Source organism: Orycteropus afer, unplaced genomic scaffold, assembly GCF_000298275.1.
Source record: "Orycteropus afer afer isolate SDZICR_OR568_19922 unplaced genomic scaffold, OryAfe1.0 scaffold00398, whole genome shotgun sequence".
Classification (NCBI taxonomy): domain Eukaryota; kingdom Metazoa; phylum Chordata; class Mammalia; order Tubulidentata; family Orycteropodidae; genus Orycteropus; species Orycteropus afer.
The window spans coordinates 1694796-1707064 of record NW_006921985.1 but is presented as its reverse complement, the minus strand read 5'-3'; the positions used below and the strand labels follow the sequence as shown (position 1 = coordinate 1707064).

The following is a 12269-nucleotide window of genomic DNA, read 5'->3' as shown; positions in this document are numbered from 1 at the left end:
GTTGAACATTTACCTGAGGTAGATACACTCCTTGGAGAGAACAATTATGGGAGACAGCTTAGGGGACAGGAGTCCATGGAGGGATGGACACTGGGAAGAGGTAACTATGGGGAGGAAGTGGGAGGGAAGCTGTTGCATTGTGGTAAACTGTGGTCAATGTCATGAGACAAAAGTATATGTAAACTGCTATATGGAAAGTGAATTTGCTCTGTAAATCTTCACCCAAATCACAATAATAATAATAATAATAATAAGGTTGTATCCTTTCACCAGACTTACTCAATCTGTACGCTGAGCACATTATCCAAGAAGTTAGACTACAAGGAGAAGAACAAAGCATCAGGCTTGAAGGAAGACTCATTAACAACCTGTGATATGCAGATGACGCAACCTTGTTTACTGAAAGTGAAGATGACTTGAAGCACTGATTGATGAAGATCAAAGACTACGGTCTTCAGTATGGATTACACCTCAACATAAAGAAAACGAAAATCCTCACAAGTGGACCAAGCAGCAATATCATGATAAATGGAGAAAAGATTAAAGTTGTCAAAAGTTTCATTTAACTTGGATACACAACCAACACCAAAGGAAGTAGCAGTCAAGAAATGAGATGCCATATTGTACTGCGCAAATCTGCTGCAAAAGCTATCTTTAAAGTGTTAAGGAGCAAAGAAATCACTTTGAAGACTGGAGTACACCTGACCCAAGTCATGGCATTTTCAATCACCTCATATCTGTGTGAAAGGTGGACAATGAATAAGGCAAGACTAAAGAAGAGTTGACGCCTCTGAGTTGTGGCGTTGGCCAAAAAAAATACGGAATATACCATGGACTGCCAGAAGAACGAACAAATCTATCCTGGAAGAAGTGCAGCTGGAATGCCCCTTAAAGGTGAGAATGGCCAGACTTTGTCTCATCTACTTTGGTCATGTTGTCAGAAGGAACCAGTTCTGGAGAAGGGTATCATGCTTGGTAAAGTGGAGGGTCAGTGCAAAAGGGGAAGGCCCACAACGAGACGGACTGAAACAGTGGCTGTAACGACGGGTGGGCTCAAGTGTACCAGGGGCTGCGGGGCTGGCACAGGACCAGACAGTGTTTCATTCTGTTGTACGTGGGGTTTCTATGAATCGGAGACAACTCGAGGGCACCTACCAACAACGTGCCCTTGGTTATGGTCCCGTTTTAGGTGAGCTGTCTGCTGTGTTGATGATGCAGGATTAGGATGGCGTGGATCTTGAGTCCCACGTTGCTGGAGGGACCACTGGTGGAAACTACCCTTTGTTTCCTGATGCGTATATGTGTTAATGATCCGGTCAAGTTCACTCTCTTGCTCTGGCCCCTGCATCTGGTCCACCAGCACCTCACCCCCAGCCTGAGAAAGCAGCCAGTCATCTAACCTGCTGTTGGGGCTCGTCATCCCTGCAGTCACGGGAGCGAGGAGAACCCTCCAGACCAATGCCTGGCCCACAGATCTGGGATTTGCCAGCGTGCAACACTACATGAGCCACTGCACTGGCAGTCTGTGAGTTCTGTGAGATGTTGCAGCAAAAAACGGAAGCCTGAGGTGGGAGGGAGAATACTGAGGGGAGGGGGGCCTGCTGTCAGAGATGATGGACCAGTACAGCAATTTGGAAAAGTTGGAAATTTGAGACATCGTTAACCTTCACCGCACAGGGACCAGCCTTGAACTGATCCTTCTAGAAGAAATTATTTAAGCAGAACTAAACTCTCTAGTGAAGCAGAGAGACTTTCTAAGTGAAAAGAAATAATGCTGTTAAAAGAGACATACCAAAACCTAAAAAATAAAAACAAAGGCAACTTAAAACCAAAAGGAGGGAGAAGAAATGTTGTTGGTAGGTGCCGTCGAGTCGGCTCCGACTCACAGTGACCCCGCGTCCAACAGAACGAAACCCTCCCCGGTCCTGCGCCAGCCTCACGGTCCTTGCTAGACCCGAGCCCGTCGCTGCAGCCACTGTGTCCATCCATCTCGTTGAGGGCCTTCCTCTTTTTCATTGACCTTCCACTTTACCAAGCATGAGATAGTTTAATGTAAACATAATGCAAAATGAAGCTGGAATAGTCAAACTAATTCAAGATAACTGACACCAAATATACCTTTAGGGAGAAATAAACCAATAGCTGTAGGAAGACGATCTAAAGTTTTATATGTGCAGCTGCTTATAATCTCAAGGAAAAAAAGTTATCTCTAACAAATATTAAATTCCATGGCACTGGACTTCCAGTCTAAGCTCCAACATGGCTTTGGAAGTCCCATCCTTACAGTAAGAAAAAGATGGAGAAACTGAATAAACAGGAATTTTCTCGGTCCTGTCCAGCATGGCGAGGATGGTGAGGCTGGGGCAGGACCAGGCAGTCTTAGTTCTGCTAGACGGAGGGCCGTTGGGAGTCAGAGGCGACTCGACAGCACCCAACAACTAGAACATCCGGGGACTAAGTGTACAGGACAAGGCACCACCTAAAATCTGGGGAAACAGGGAACCCAGAGTCACAGCTCACATCTGTTCACCTGAACCAGAACAGCTGGAGCCATTAAATGCCAGAAACACTTAACGGCAGTTTTCACAAAGTGCTGGAGACTGAGTATTGACAGTGTGAGAATGAGAAACTCTTGAGGCTTCAGTCTTAGAAGATCTCCACACTTCTGTAGGTTGTACTTCCACATATGAAAATTCTAAGCAAGGAAAAGGAAATGCTAGGAAACAAACCCACTATAACAGCAATGAAGAATGTCTTTTCAGAGCTCATCAGTACACTGGACACAGTTGAGGAAACAATCAGTGAGCCTGAAGATAGGTCAGTAAATTTCTCAAACCAAAACAAAAAATGAAAAAAAGGGAAGGGTCGCAAGTCAGATCCGACTCTACGACAGACAGCCTGGTTTTGGTGTTTTTTTCCTCCCTAAACAGAACAAAACATATAAGGACTGTGGGAAAAATTTCACAAAGTATAATATGTACATGAAGGAGCTTGTGTTGGGCACAGTGGTTAAAACATTCAGCTGCAACCGAAAGATTGGTGGTTCAAATCTACCACCTGCTCCACGGGAGAAAGATGAGGCAATCGACTTCCATAAAGATTGACAACCTTGCAAACACTGTGAGGTAGCTCTATTGTGTCCTATAGGGCTGCCATTAGTCAGAACCAAGTTGAAGGCAGTAAGGGTTTTGGTTTGGTTTTAATATATGCACGACTGGTATACCAGGAGGAGAAGTGAGAACAGGATAGAAAAAATACCTGAAGTAATAATGGCTATGAACTTACCAAAGGTAATGACAGACACCAAAGCAGGAAGCTTGGAGAACATTAAGTAGAATCAGTATCACCTGACCACAACTGGCTAAATACTCAACTGTGGAAAACCAACAACAAAGAGGAAACCTTGACTGCAGCTCATGGAGCAAACTGACCTTCCTCACAGCAGAACAAGGACGTCAGAAACCATGCAAGTAAGGAGAGTGTTTAAAGAAGAAAACCAACACGGAACTGGGTAGCCAATGAAATTATTCTTCAGAAGTGTAGTAATATAACATAAAATAGCCTACTTTAGTTTTCTTAATCGATCTAACTCTGATTATTTTAAAGTAATATAATAGTATAGCACATGGATAAGAGAAAATAATGATAACACCTCAAGAGACAAGTGGGAGGACCTGGGAGCACCCCGTTATAAAGCACAAGCACTCCATGAGAAGGGGAATAACGTTACCTGAGAAGTTTAAAATACACAATGGAAACTCTAGAGCCATGACTAAAAACGTTTTTTAAAGTATAATTGATAAGCTAAGAGAGGAGATAAAATGTCATCATATAAAATGCTCAAATGAAATTAGAGAAGGCATAAAGGAAGCAGACCTAATAATAATAATAAAACAAAGGACAAGGACAACAAAAAAAGTTATATATATGGTAGACAGAAATCCAATCGTATCAGTAATAAAAAATGCAAATAGTCTGAACAAACCAATTAGAAGATGGAGACTATCAGAGTGGATGAAAAGAAGAATCCAAACACATACTGCCTACAAGAAAGCCACTTTACACATCAAGACCCTGAGAGATTCAAAGTCAATAGGTGGTGCATGGAGCAAAGTGTAACATGCCAACACTAACGCAAGGACATCTGGAGCAGCTATGTTAATTTCAAACAAAGCATATTTCAAAGCAAGGATAATTATCAGAGAGAAAAATGAGAATCCCATAATGATAAAGGAGAAAACGTAAAATGCTAACTGTGTACGCACCTAAGAGCACAGCATCAACGTACACGAAGCAAAAAGTGACAGAGTGGGAAAAGGAAAGAAACGGATCCAGCCACTACTGCAGCTGGAGACTTCAACACCCTGTCAGCAAGCGGCAGGCCAAGCAGCAGAAATCAGCAGCAACATGCTGACCTGACCCACACTTGATAGTGCATCTACTGGATCCAACAGACATTCAGAGAACGTTCCCCCGAACAACACAAGACACACTGTTCTCAGGCTCACGGAGCACTGTCCCTAACAGATCATATCCTAGGGCCCTAAGGTGCACCTTAACAGACTGATTGATTGATTGATATAAACTAACAAACAAACATATAAAAGAAATCATAGAAACTAAGTTCTCAGACCACAATGGGATTAAACTAGAAATAAGTAACAGACAGCTAGAAAAAGTCCCAAATATTTGGAAATTAAATTCCATGGAACTTCTTTTTTTTTTTTTCTCCCTATTAAGTCATTATTGTACTTTTCTCCTGGACCTATATTTAACTTTTAAGTCATTTCTATCTCAACATAGAATTAAAAGTATCAATGGCAGGAAGAAATCTGAAAACAGACAACCTTCAAAACATCTTGATTTCAAGAAAATTGTTTTTTCCTAGTACTCATTCTAAGCACTTTAGGTATTAAGTACGTGTCCTCAGTGGTCCAAGTATGAATTAAAAGAATGACAAACACTAGGTAGTCACGACGGGAAGGAGATAATTAGGGTTTCACCTAGAAGTCCCACAGAGCCCCCCGCAACGCAGAAACAGCTGCAGACACAGCCAGTCAGAAGCACCTGAAGGTACTTGGCTGCCTCCAGGCCCAGCACCCACCCTCCCCACCACCTCTGAACTGGCTTCAATCCGAAGCCTGTACTCAAAACGTTACAGCCACGATCCTCCTGTCCTCTGATATAACTGATGGTAAGTCTGTGGCATTCTGATACAGTGCATTCATTCTCCGCAAGGGCTTCCACCAATGCTCACGGGCTTGATAACGCATCATACCATCTGGTATAGATGCAGTCACACCATTCACCTAACCCATACTGACGGAAGTAACACCAACGAGCTACTGCAAGATCTGCTAAGTGGTCTGCCAATTAAATTTCACCTTCCACATAAAAACGTCACTCAGCTAACATGTCCTACATGAGTCATGAGTATTCTTAATGTTACTAGCACAGGGGTCAAAAAAAGGTTCACATTTCTAAATTCTCAAGTTTCAGTATCATCTCTTTCACGTGTCACTGGAGCCCCATGTCCGCCTTCCTGTGCATGAACTGTTCACATCTACCCACCGATTAACGTTTCACAAGTATAAAAGGAATAGAGACCAGATACAAACGCTGCTCCTGAAAACATGCTTCTCTCCTCTTTTTACCCACCCGGAGACTACTCTCATCTTCCTGAGAAAAGGACAAAAAACAAATGAAAACACTACTTGTTAAGTAAACTAGAGTCCCAATAGCCTATAAGAATATTCCAATTTAGTGGTTTATTTAAAGATTTTTAGGGAACAAATTCTTGAATAGTTTACACCAAGAACAAAGTGCAACGGAACAAGGCAGTTCCCAAAGGTTGGAAAACAGCGTTCTATCCAGGAAAGTAAGGCGCGGACAGCATCTTCATCTTCCACATTCAGCCGTGGGAAAACCACCCACAGGTTAGGCCGGCCGTAAAAGCAGTCCGGTTTAGGTACACACCCGAAACCTTCTATGAACAGACATCATACAAATGTTCAAAGTGAGCAATATTCAATCTGATAAAACTTAAATGTCAATCAGGAGGGTTACTCATTACTCAACATAAAGGAAAGTGACAGACTGATTATATTCTATTCTAAGCAAGTGGTTACTAATCTCCCATGTGGGTCTCTCTCATACAAACAATAAACCCCAAACATGGGCTACATACACTCTCACTGCGAACGTGAGCTCATGCTCAGTGCTGCTCCAGAGAGGAAAACGAGTGTGTAGCTTCCAATAACCCAAGCCACGCTATGCTCTGTCCTTCCTGCCCAGCTAAGAAGCCAAGTTACAGGTAATAAACCAGTGGAGTAATTACTGCTAACCTTGAAGCAAAATCACCGGTAGAAAGAAAAATGAAGACAGTCACAACTGATGGCAAGAATCAACAAAGGCCAGTTTCAAGTAGCTAGAGAAGCAGAGCTAAGGTACAAAACGCAATCAGCCTAAAAACTGGCCCACGCACGCACGAGCTTCTCTGAGAAGAGCACACACATCTAACGCCGTCTGCTAGAGCCTCCCTCCACTTCCTGGGAAGGCTTCGGCACCACTGGCTTCTGGCAGGCCCCCTGCCTGCCGGCTAGCGGCCTCTCAGCAGGCCGCACCGCACTACCATCTTCTCCTGCACTGCCTGAGAAGGGTCCACACAGGGTCAGGACCAAAGTTCTGCGAAACAAAATCAGCTACTGCCTTTCAAACTGAAGTAGAAATCAGCAGGCCGCTTCCCCCAGCACCACAATTTCAGAGGGGTCTGGACCGTTCCTGCTTTAAGCACGTGTGTTTCTACAAGCCTGTGGCTCTCCTCCTTGGCATGGACAATCACTCCATAGAACGTATAAAGCCTGGCCAGCGTGAGAGGCTTCGTCCTACATGGGAATAATTTTTCCCATCACTGTAGGAAAAGAGCCAGGCCACTGGGACCAGCAGCCGAGAGAACAGCAACAGTGCCCAGGTGGGCAGGAGCCACACGCATGAAGTATCCCTGAGCATAACCTATTACTACCAGCATCACCTGGGACACTCGTTCCATTCTAGTTAATTCTGAACAAATAAACCGTGACTTTCATTATTGCGTTCCGTGACTGGGTTTACACCCGTAAAGGCTGAATTCCAAGAGTTTAACAGATTATGGTAACAACAGAAAATCTCTGAAGACCCTCCTCTATTGAAAGCAAATGCTGCTCTGGGCAAGATGCCAACGTATAGATTTCTGCATTTTCAAGGATGTCCCTGTAAGGTCTAAGTGAGGGTGACGGTTAGGCCTTCTCTGATCCGACTTACCTTACTGTGCGTGAACGGGGGTGCAGCATACAAGGTGGGGTGGATAAGAGGGCGCGGCAGATGAGGGATGGTGTGCAAAGGTACGTGTCCATGGATGTGGGGGTACAGGTGAAGTGCAGGGTGTGTGGGCTTCTCAGGGCTCAGGAACTGGTGGCCGGGAGGGAAGGCGCCCGCCGTTGTTGCTGACGCCGTCAGTCCAGACGCTTCTTGTTTACAGACGTGACATTCACAAGTGTTCTGAGCTTGTTCAGCCTGAAAGGAAAAGAAAAGATAGTATCTGCTTAGGTCTGTACAGCTGACGCCATGTCCACAGAGCAAACAAAAGGTAACAGGGCTCCCCTTGGTCCCCAGTAGACCAGGTTCCTCCCTGACAGGAAAAACAAGGGGCTCCAAGAGACTGACGGGAGAAGCCTGCCAGGAAGAGATGCGCACCCGGGCTCCTGGCCTGTGTCTGCTGCTGGGGCAGCTTTAAGGATCTGTATCCTGAGCCCATTTGAGCAAGGAAAGTACTGGAAAGAAAGCAGAGAAAACCACCACCGTGAGATGGTTACGCTCCACTAGGAAACCACTGCTTCATCGACAGCCGCACAGAGACTCGTCCAAGGTACCAGGGAGGTAGGACTGCGACCTTAAGGTGGAGTCAAGGGTTTGGGGAACCCTCTCCCCCCACAACAAATATAAAACTAAACAGAATTATCCAGAACAACCATTTTGAGACTCTGAAAACCAACCAAAGACAACAAACAACCTGAGAAGCATTTATTCATGGAACTGTGCTAGAATTTCGAGTAAGGCCCAGAGGCGTCCGGTCCTCCTACCTGGAGATGGTCCCGTTCCTGGGGCCCTCCCAGTGTAGTCACCAGAAACAGCAGTTTCACCAGAGTGGGGTGCCTGCTGATGAGAGAGGGTGGGCTTGAATTCAGCAGAGAGCCAAATCTCACTGCAACATGGTCAAGAGGAGGGGTGCTGTAGCTGCTAGATGGGGGGGGGGGTCCTGGTGGGGGTGAAAGGGAGGCCAGAGAGAAGTCTAACACGAAGACCTTGAGAATCAGAGCCCAAGGGAAGGACTCCATAACTCTCCATCCACGACTGACTGACTAAGGGGCCAAAGCACATCTGTTGGGGACACTCAAGGGTCCAGCCAAAAACTAACACCAAGGCCGACCTGAGAACTGGCTGATTATTCAGTGCATTTCCCAGCCCACATGAATATGCTTGAGCGAAAACCAGAGATCTCATGGGCTCAGAGTGTGGGAACAAACCTCTGCCAAATCACTGGCTGATCAGTAAGACACGGGACAACCTAAAGGAAGCCAAGCGTCAAAACAAGAAAAAGCCTGAGCCCAGACATCAGCAGCTACACAGCTAGCGGAAATACAGACTCTTCGCTTTACGTCCTGTAAATAACAACAACAACAAAGACCCCTCCAAGGGGACCATCAGACAGAACACTTGCTCCATTATCAAAAATTTCAGTTTTCCACAACCACAAAAGATACAAAGGAACAGGAAAGTGTGACACACACACACACACACACAAAGAACCAAAATAGAAAGTCAGCAGAACCCAAGTGAGCCCAGACACTGCTTCAGCACACGAAGATTCAAAGCAGACACTATACACAAGGTCAAAGAATTAAAGGAAACTAGGATCACAGAATTAAAGGAAAATAGGACAAGATCCAACAGACAGGAAATATCCATGGAGCAAGTATAAACAGAACTAGGTATCAATACTAGAGGCGAGAAACACAAAAACCACAATGAAAACTTCACTAGGGGAACTCAAAGCAGATTCAAGAGGGCAGAGAAAGACGATGAACTTAAACACAGAGCAACAGAAATGATCCAATCTACAGAAAAAAAAAAGACGAAAGAAAACTGAACAGAGGCTCAGAGACCTCTGGGAGAGAATCAAGAGTACTAATATATTATGTGCAGAGACGCCCAAGAAGGAGAGAAATGGTGAGCGAAAGTGTAAGCCGAAAAAAGAGCTGAAAATGTCACCTTCCAAATTTGATTTAAAACATTAATCCAAGCAGCTCAATGAACTCTAAGGCAGATAAAGATATACACACCTAGACACATCAGGTGAACCTGCTGAAAGACAAAGACAAGATGCCAATACCAGCAACAGGAAAAGGACTCATCCTATCACAGAAACAGCTGAACAGTAACAGAAAACTGCTCATCAAAATCAGTGGAGACCAGAAGACAACAGAATGACACGCTCAAAATGCTGAAAGAAAAAAACAAAAAACGTCAACCAAGAATTCCAACTCCAACAAAACTATCCTTTAAAAATGAAGGCAAAATAAAGACTCTTACAGATAAAAATTGAGAGAATTCACTGACAGTGCACTGTCCCTATAAGATACATTTAAGGATGTCCTTCAGGCTGAAAGGGAATGACACCAGACTTGAATCAAAGGAAGACATGAAGAATTTCAGAAACGGTAAATAAACTACTAAATATCAAAGATTGCATAAATATTTGCTCTCTTCTTAGAAACCTATAAAAGTCTGTACATCATCATTGCTGTTGTTATGTGCCGTCAAGTCAGAACCCTCCTTGGGCTTCCAAGGCGGTATCACTACGGGAGTAGATTGCCCAATCTTCCTTCTGAGGAGCAGCTGGTGGGTTTGAACCACCAGCCTTCTGGGTAGCAGTTAAGTGCCTTAGGCACTGTGCTACCAGAGCTCCCAGTAAATCATCATAATGCTGTATTATTAGATTTATAATATAAACAAAGACAATATAAAGGGCAGTAACAATAAAACAAGTAAGGAAATGGAGCTATATTGGAGCAAAGTGTTTATATTCCATTGAAATTATGTCAGTATTAACTAGAAGTTGATTATGGTTAAGTTGTATATTGTAATCCTCAGAGTACAAAATAACTCAAAAAAAAACATAAAGAATGAACAGCAAAATTAAAATGATAGCCTAAAAAACTGTTTACAACAAAAGAAGGGAGTAAGAGAGGTAAAGAGGAACAAAAAACATGAAATGAGGAAAAGAAATAGCAAAATTAAAATGAAAATACCATCAATAAATAATTACATTAAACATAAAGGGAACAAGCAGTTTGAACAAAATAGATAGAGATAAAATTACGACCTAATTATTTTAGATTTTCAATGATCGACTATAGACTCAAAGATACAAACAGGTCTTAAGTAAAAGGATAAAAAATGACATAAATTAACTAAATGACAGCTGGAGTAGTGATAACACTGCTGTTGTTAGGTGTCATCGAGTCATTTCTGACTCACTGAAACGACCTCAGCAGAATGAAATACTGCCCAGTCCTGTGCCAGCCCCAAGACCTCTGCTGTACCTGAGCCTATTGTTGCAGCTACTGTGCCAACCCATCTCACTGAGGTCCTTTCCCTTTTTCACTGATCCTCCACTTTGCCAAGCATATTCTTCTCCAGGGGATGGTCCCTTCTGACAACATGACCAGAGGAAGTCTGGCCATTCTTGCTTCAAAGGAGCATTCCGGTTGTACTTCTTCTGGGACAGATTTGTTAGTTCTTTTAGCAGTCCACGGTCCTTTCAGCATTCTTTGCCAACACTCCAACTCAATTGCATTGACTCTTCTTGGGTCTTCCTTATTCATTGTCCAGCTCTCAGATGCTTATGAGGCAACTGAAAATACCATGGCTTGTGTCAAGCGCAGCTTAGTCTTCAAGGAAACATCTATGTTCTTCAGCACCTGAAAGAGGTCCTTGGTAGATTTGCCCAATGCTACAGGACATCTGGTATCTTCACTGTTGCTTCCCTTGGTGTTGACTGTACAACCAAATGATATAAAGTCTTTGACAACTTCAATCATTTCTCCATTTATCATGATGCTGCTTATTGGTCCCATTGGGAGGATTTTTGTTTTCCTTATAATTGAAGTGTAATCCATACGGCAGACTGTAGTCTTCAGTCTTCATCAGAAAGTGCTTTAAGTCATCCTCACTTTCAGTGAGCAAAGTTGTGTTATCTGCATAGTGTAGGTTGTTAATGAGTCTTCCTCCAATCTTGATGCCAAGTTCTTTTTCATGTAGTCCAGCTTCTGGGATTATTTATTCAGCAGACAGATTGAATAAATATGGTGAAAGGATACAACCCCGACACACTTCCTTCTTCATTTTAAACCATGCAGTGTCCCCTTGTTCTGTTTGAACAAAAGCCCCCTGATCTATGTACAAGTTCCTCATGAGTACAATTAAGTATTCTGGAATTCACATTCTTCTCAATGTTATCCATAATTTGTTATGATCCACACAACTAAATGCTTTGGCATAGTCAATAAAACATAAGTAAACATCTTTCTGGTATTCTTTGCTTTCAGCTAAGATCCATCTGACATCAGCAATGATATCCCTCGTTTCACATCCTCTTCTGAAACCAGTTTGCATTTTTGGAAGTTCTCTGTCAGTATACTGCTGTAACCATTTTTGAATTCTCTTCAGTAAGATTTTACTTGCATGCAGTATTAATGATATTGTTCAATAATTTTCACATTCTGTGGGATCACCATTCTTTGGAATGGGTAAAAACATGGATTTCCTCCAGTCAGTTGGCCAGGCAGTTGTCTTCCAAATCTCCTGGGATAGCCATGTGAGTGCCTTTAGCGCGGCATGCGTTTGTTGAAATGTATCAATGGGTAACCTGTCAATTCCTGGAGTCTTGTTTCTCGCCACTTCCCGTGGTGCAGCTTTGACTTCTTCCTTCAATACCACTGGTTCTTGATCGTATGCCACCTCCTGAAATGGATGAACATCAACCAATTCTTTTTGATACAATGACTCTGTGTATTTTTTCCATCTTCTTTTGATGTTTCCTGCAGCATTCAGTATTTTGCCCATAGAACCTTTCAATATTGCAACTTGAGGCTTAAATTTCCTCTTCAGTTCTTCCAGCTTGAGAAATGCCAAGCACGTTCTTCCCTTTTGGCTTTCTAACTCCATGTCTT

General features: G+C 43.3%; 1 protein-coding gene across 1 annotated transcript in view; it reads right to left on the bottom strand.

Moving 5' to 3' along the window:
- FAM193A (family with sequence similarity 193 member A) overlaps positions 1-12269 on the bottom strand; it is a 134869-nt gene that overhangs the window by 57019 nt on the left and 65581 nt on the right. The window contains exon 13 of the mRNA XM_007953495.2: positions 7300-7551. Coding sequence (XP_007951686.1) covers positions 7300-7551 — 252 coding nt within the window. The remainder of the gene's footprint in view (positions 1-7299; positions 7552-12269) is intronic.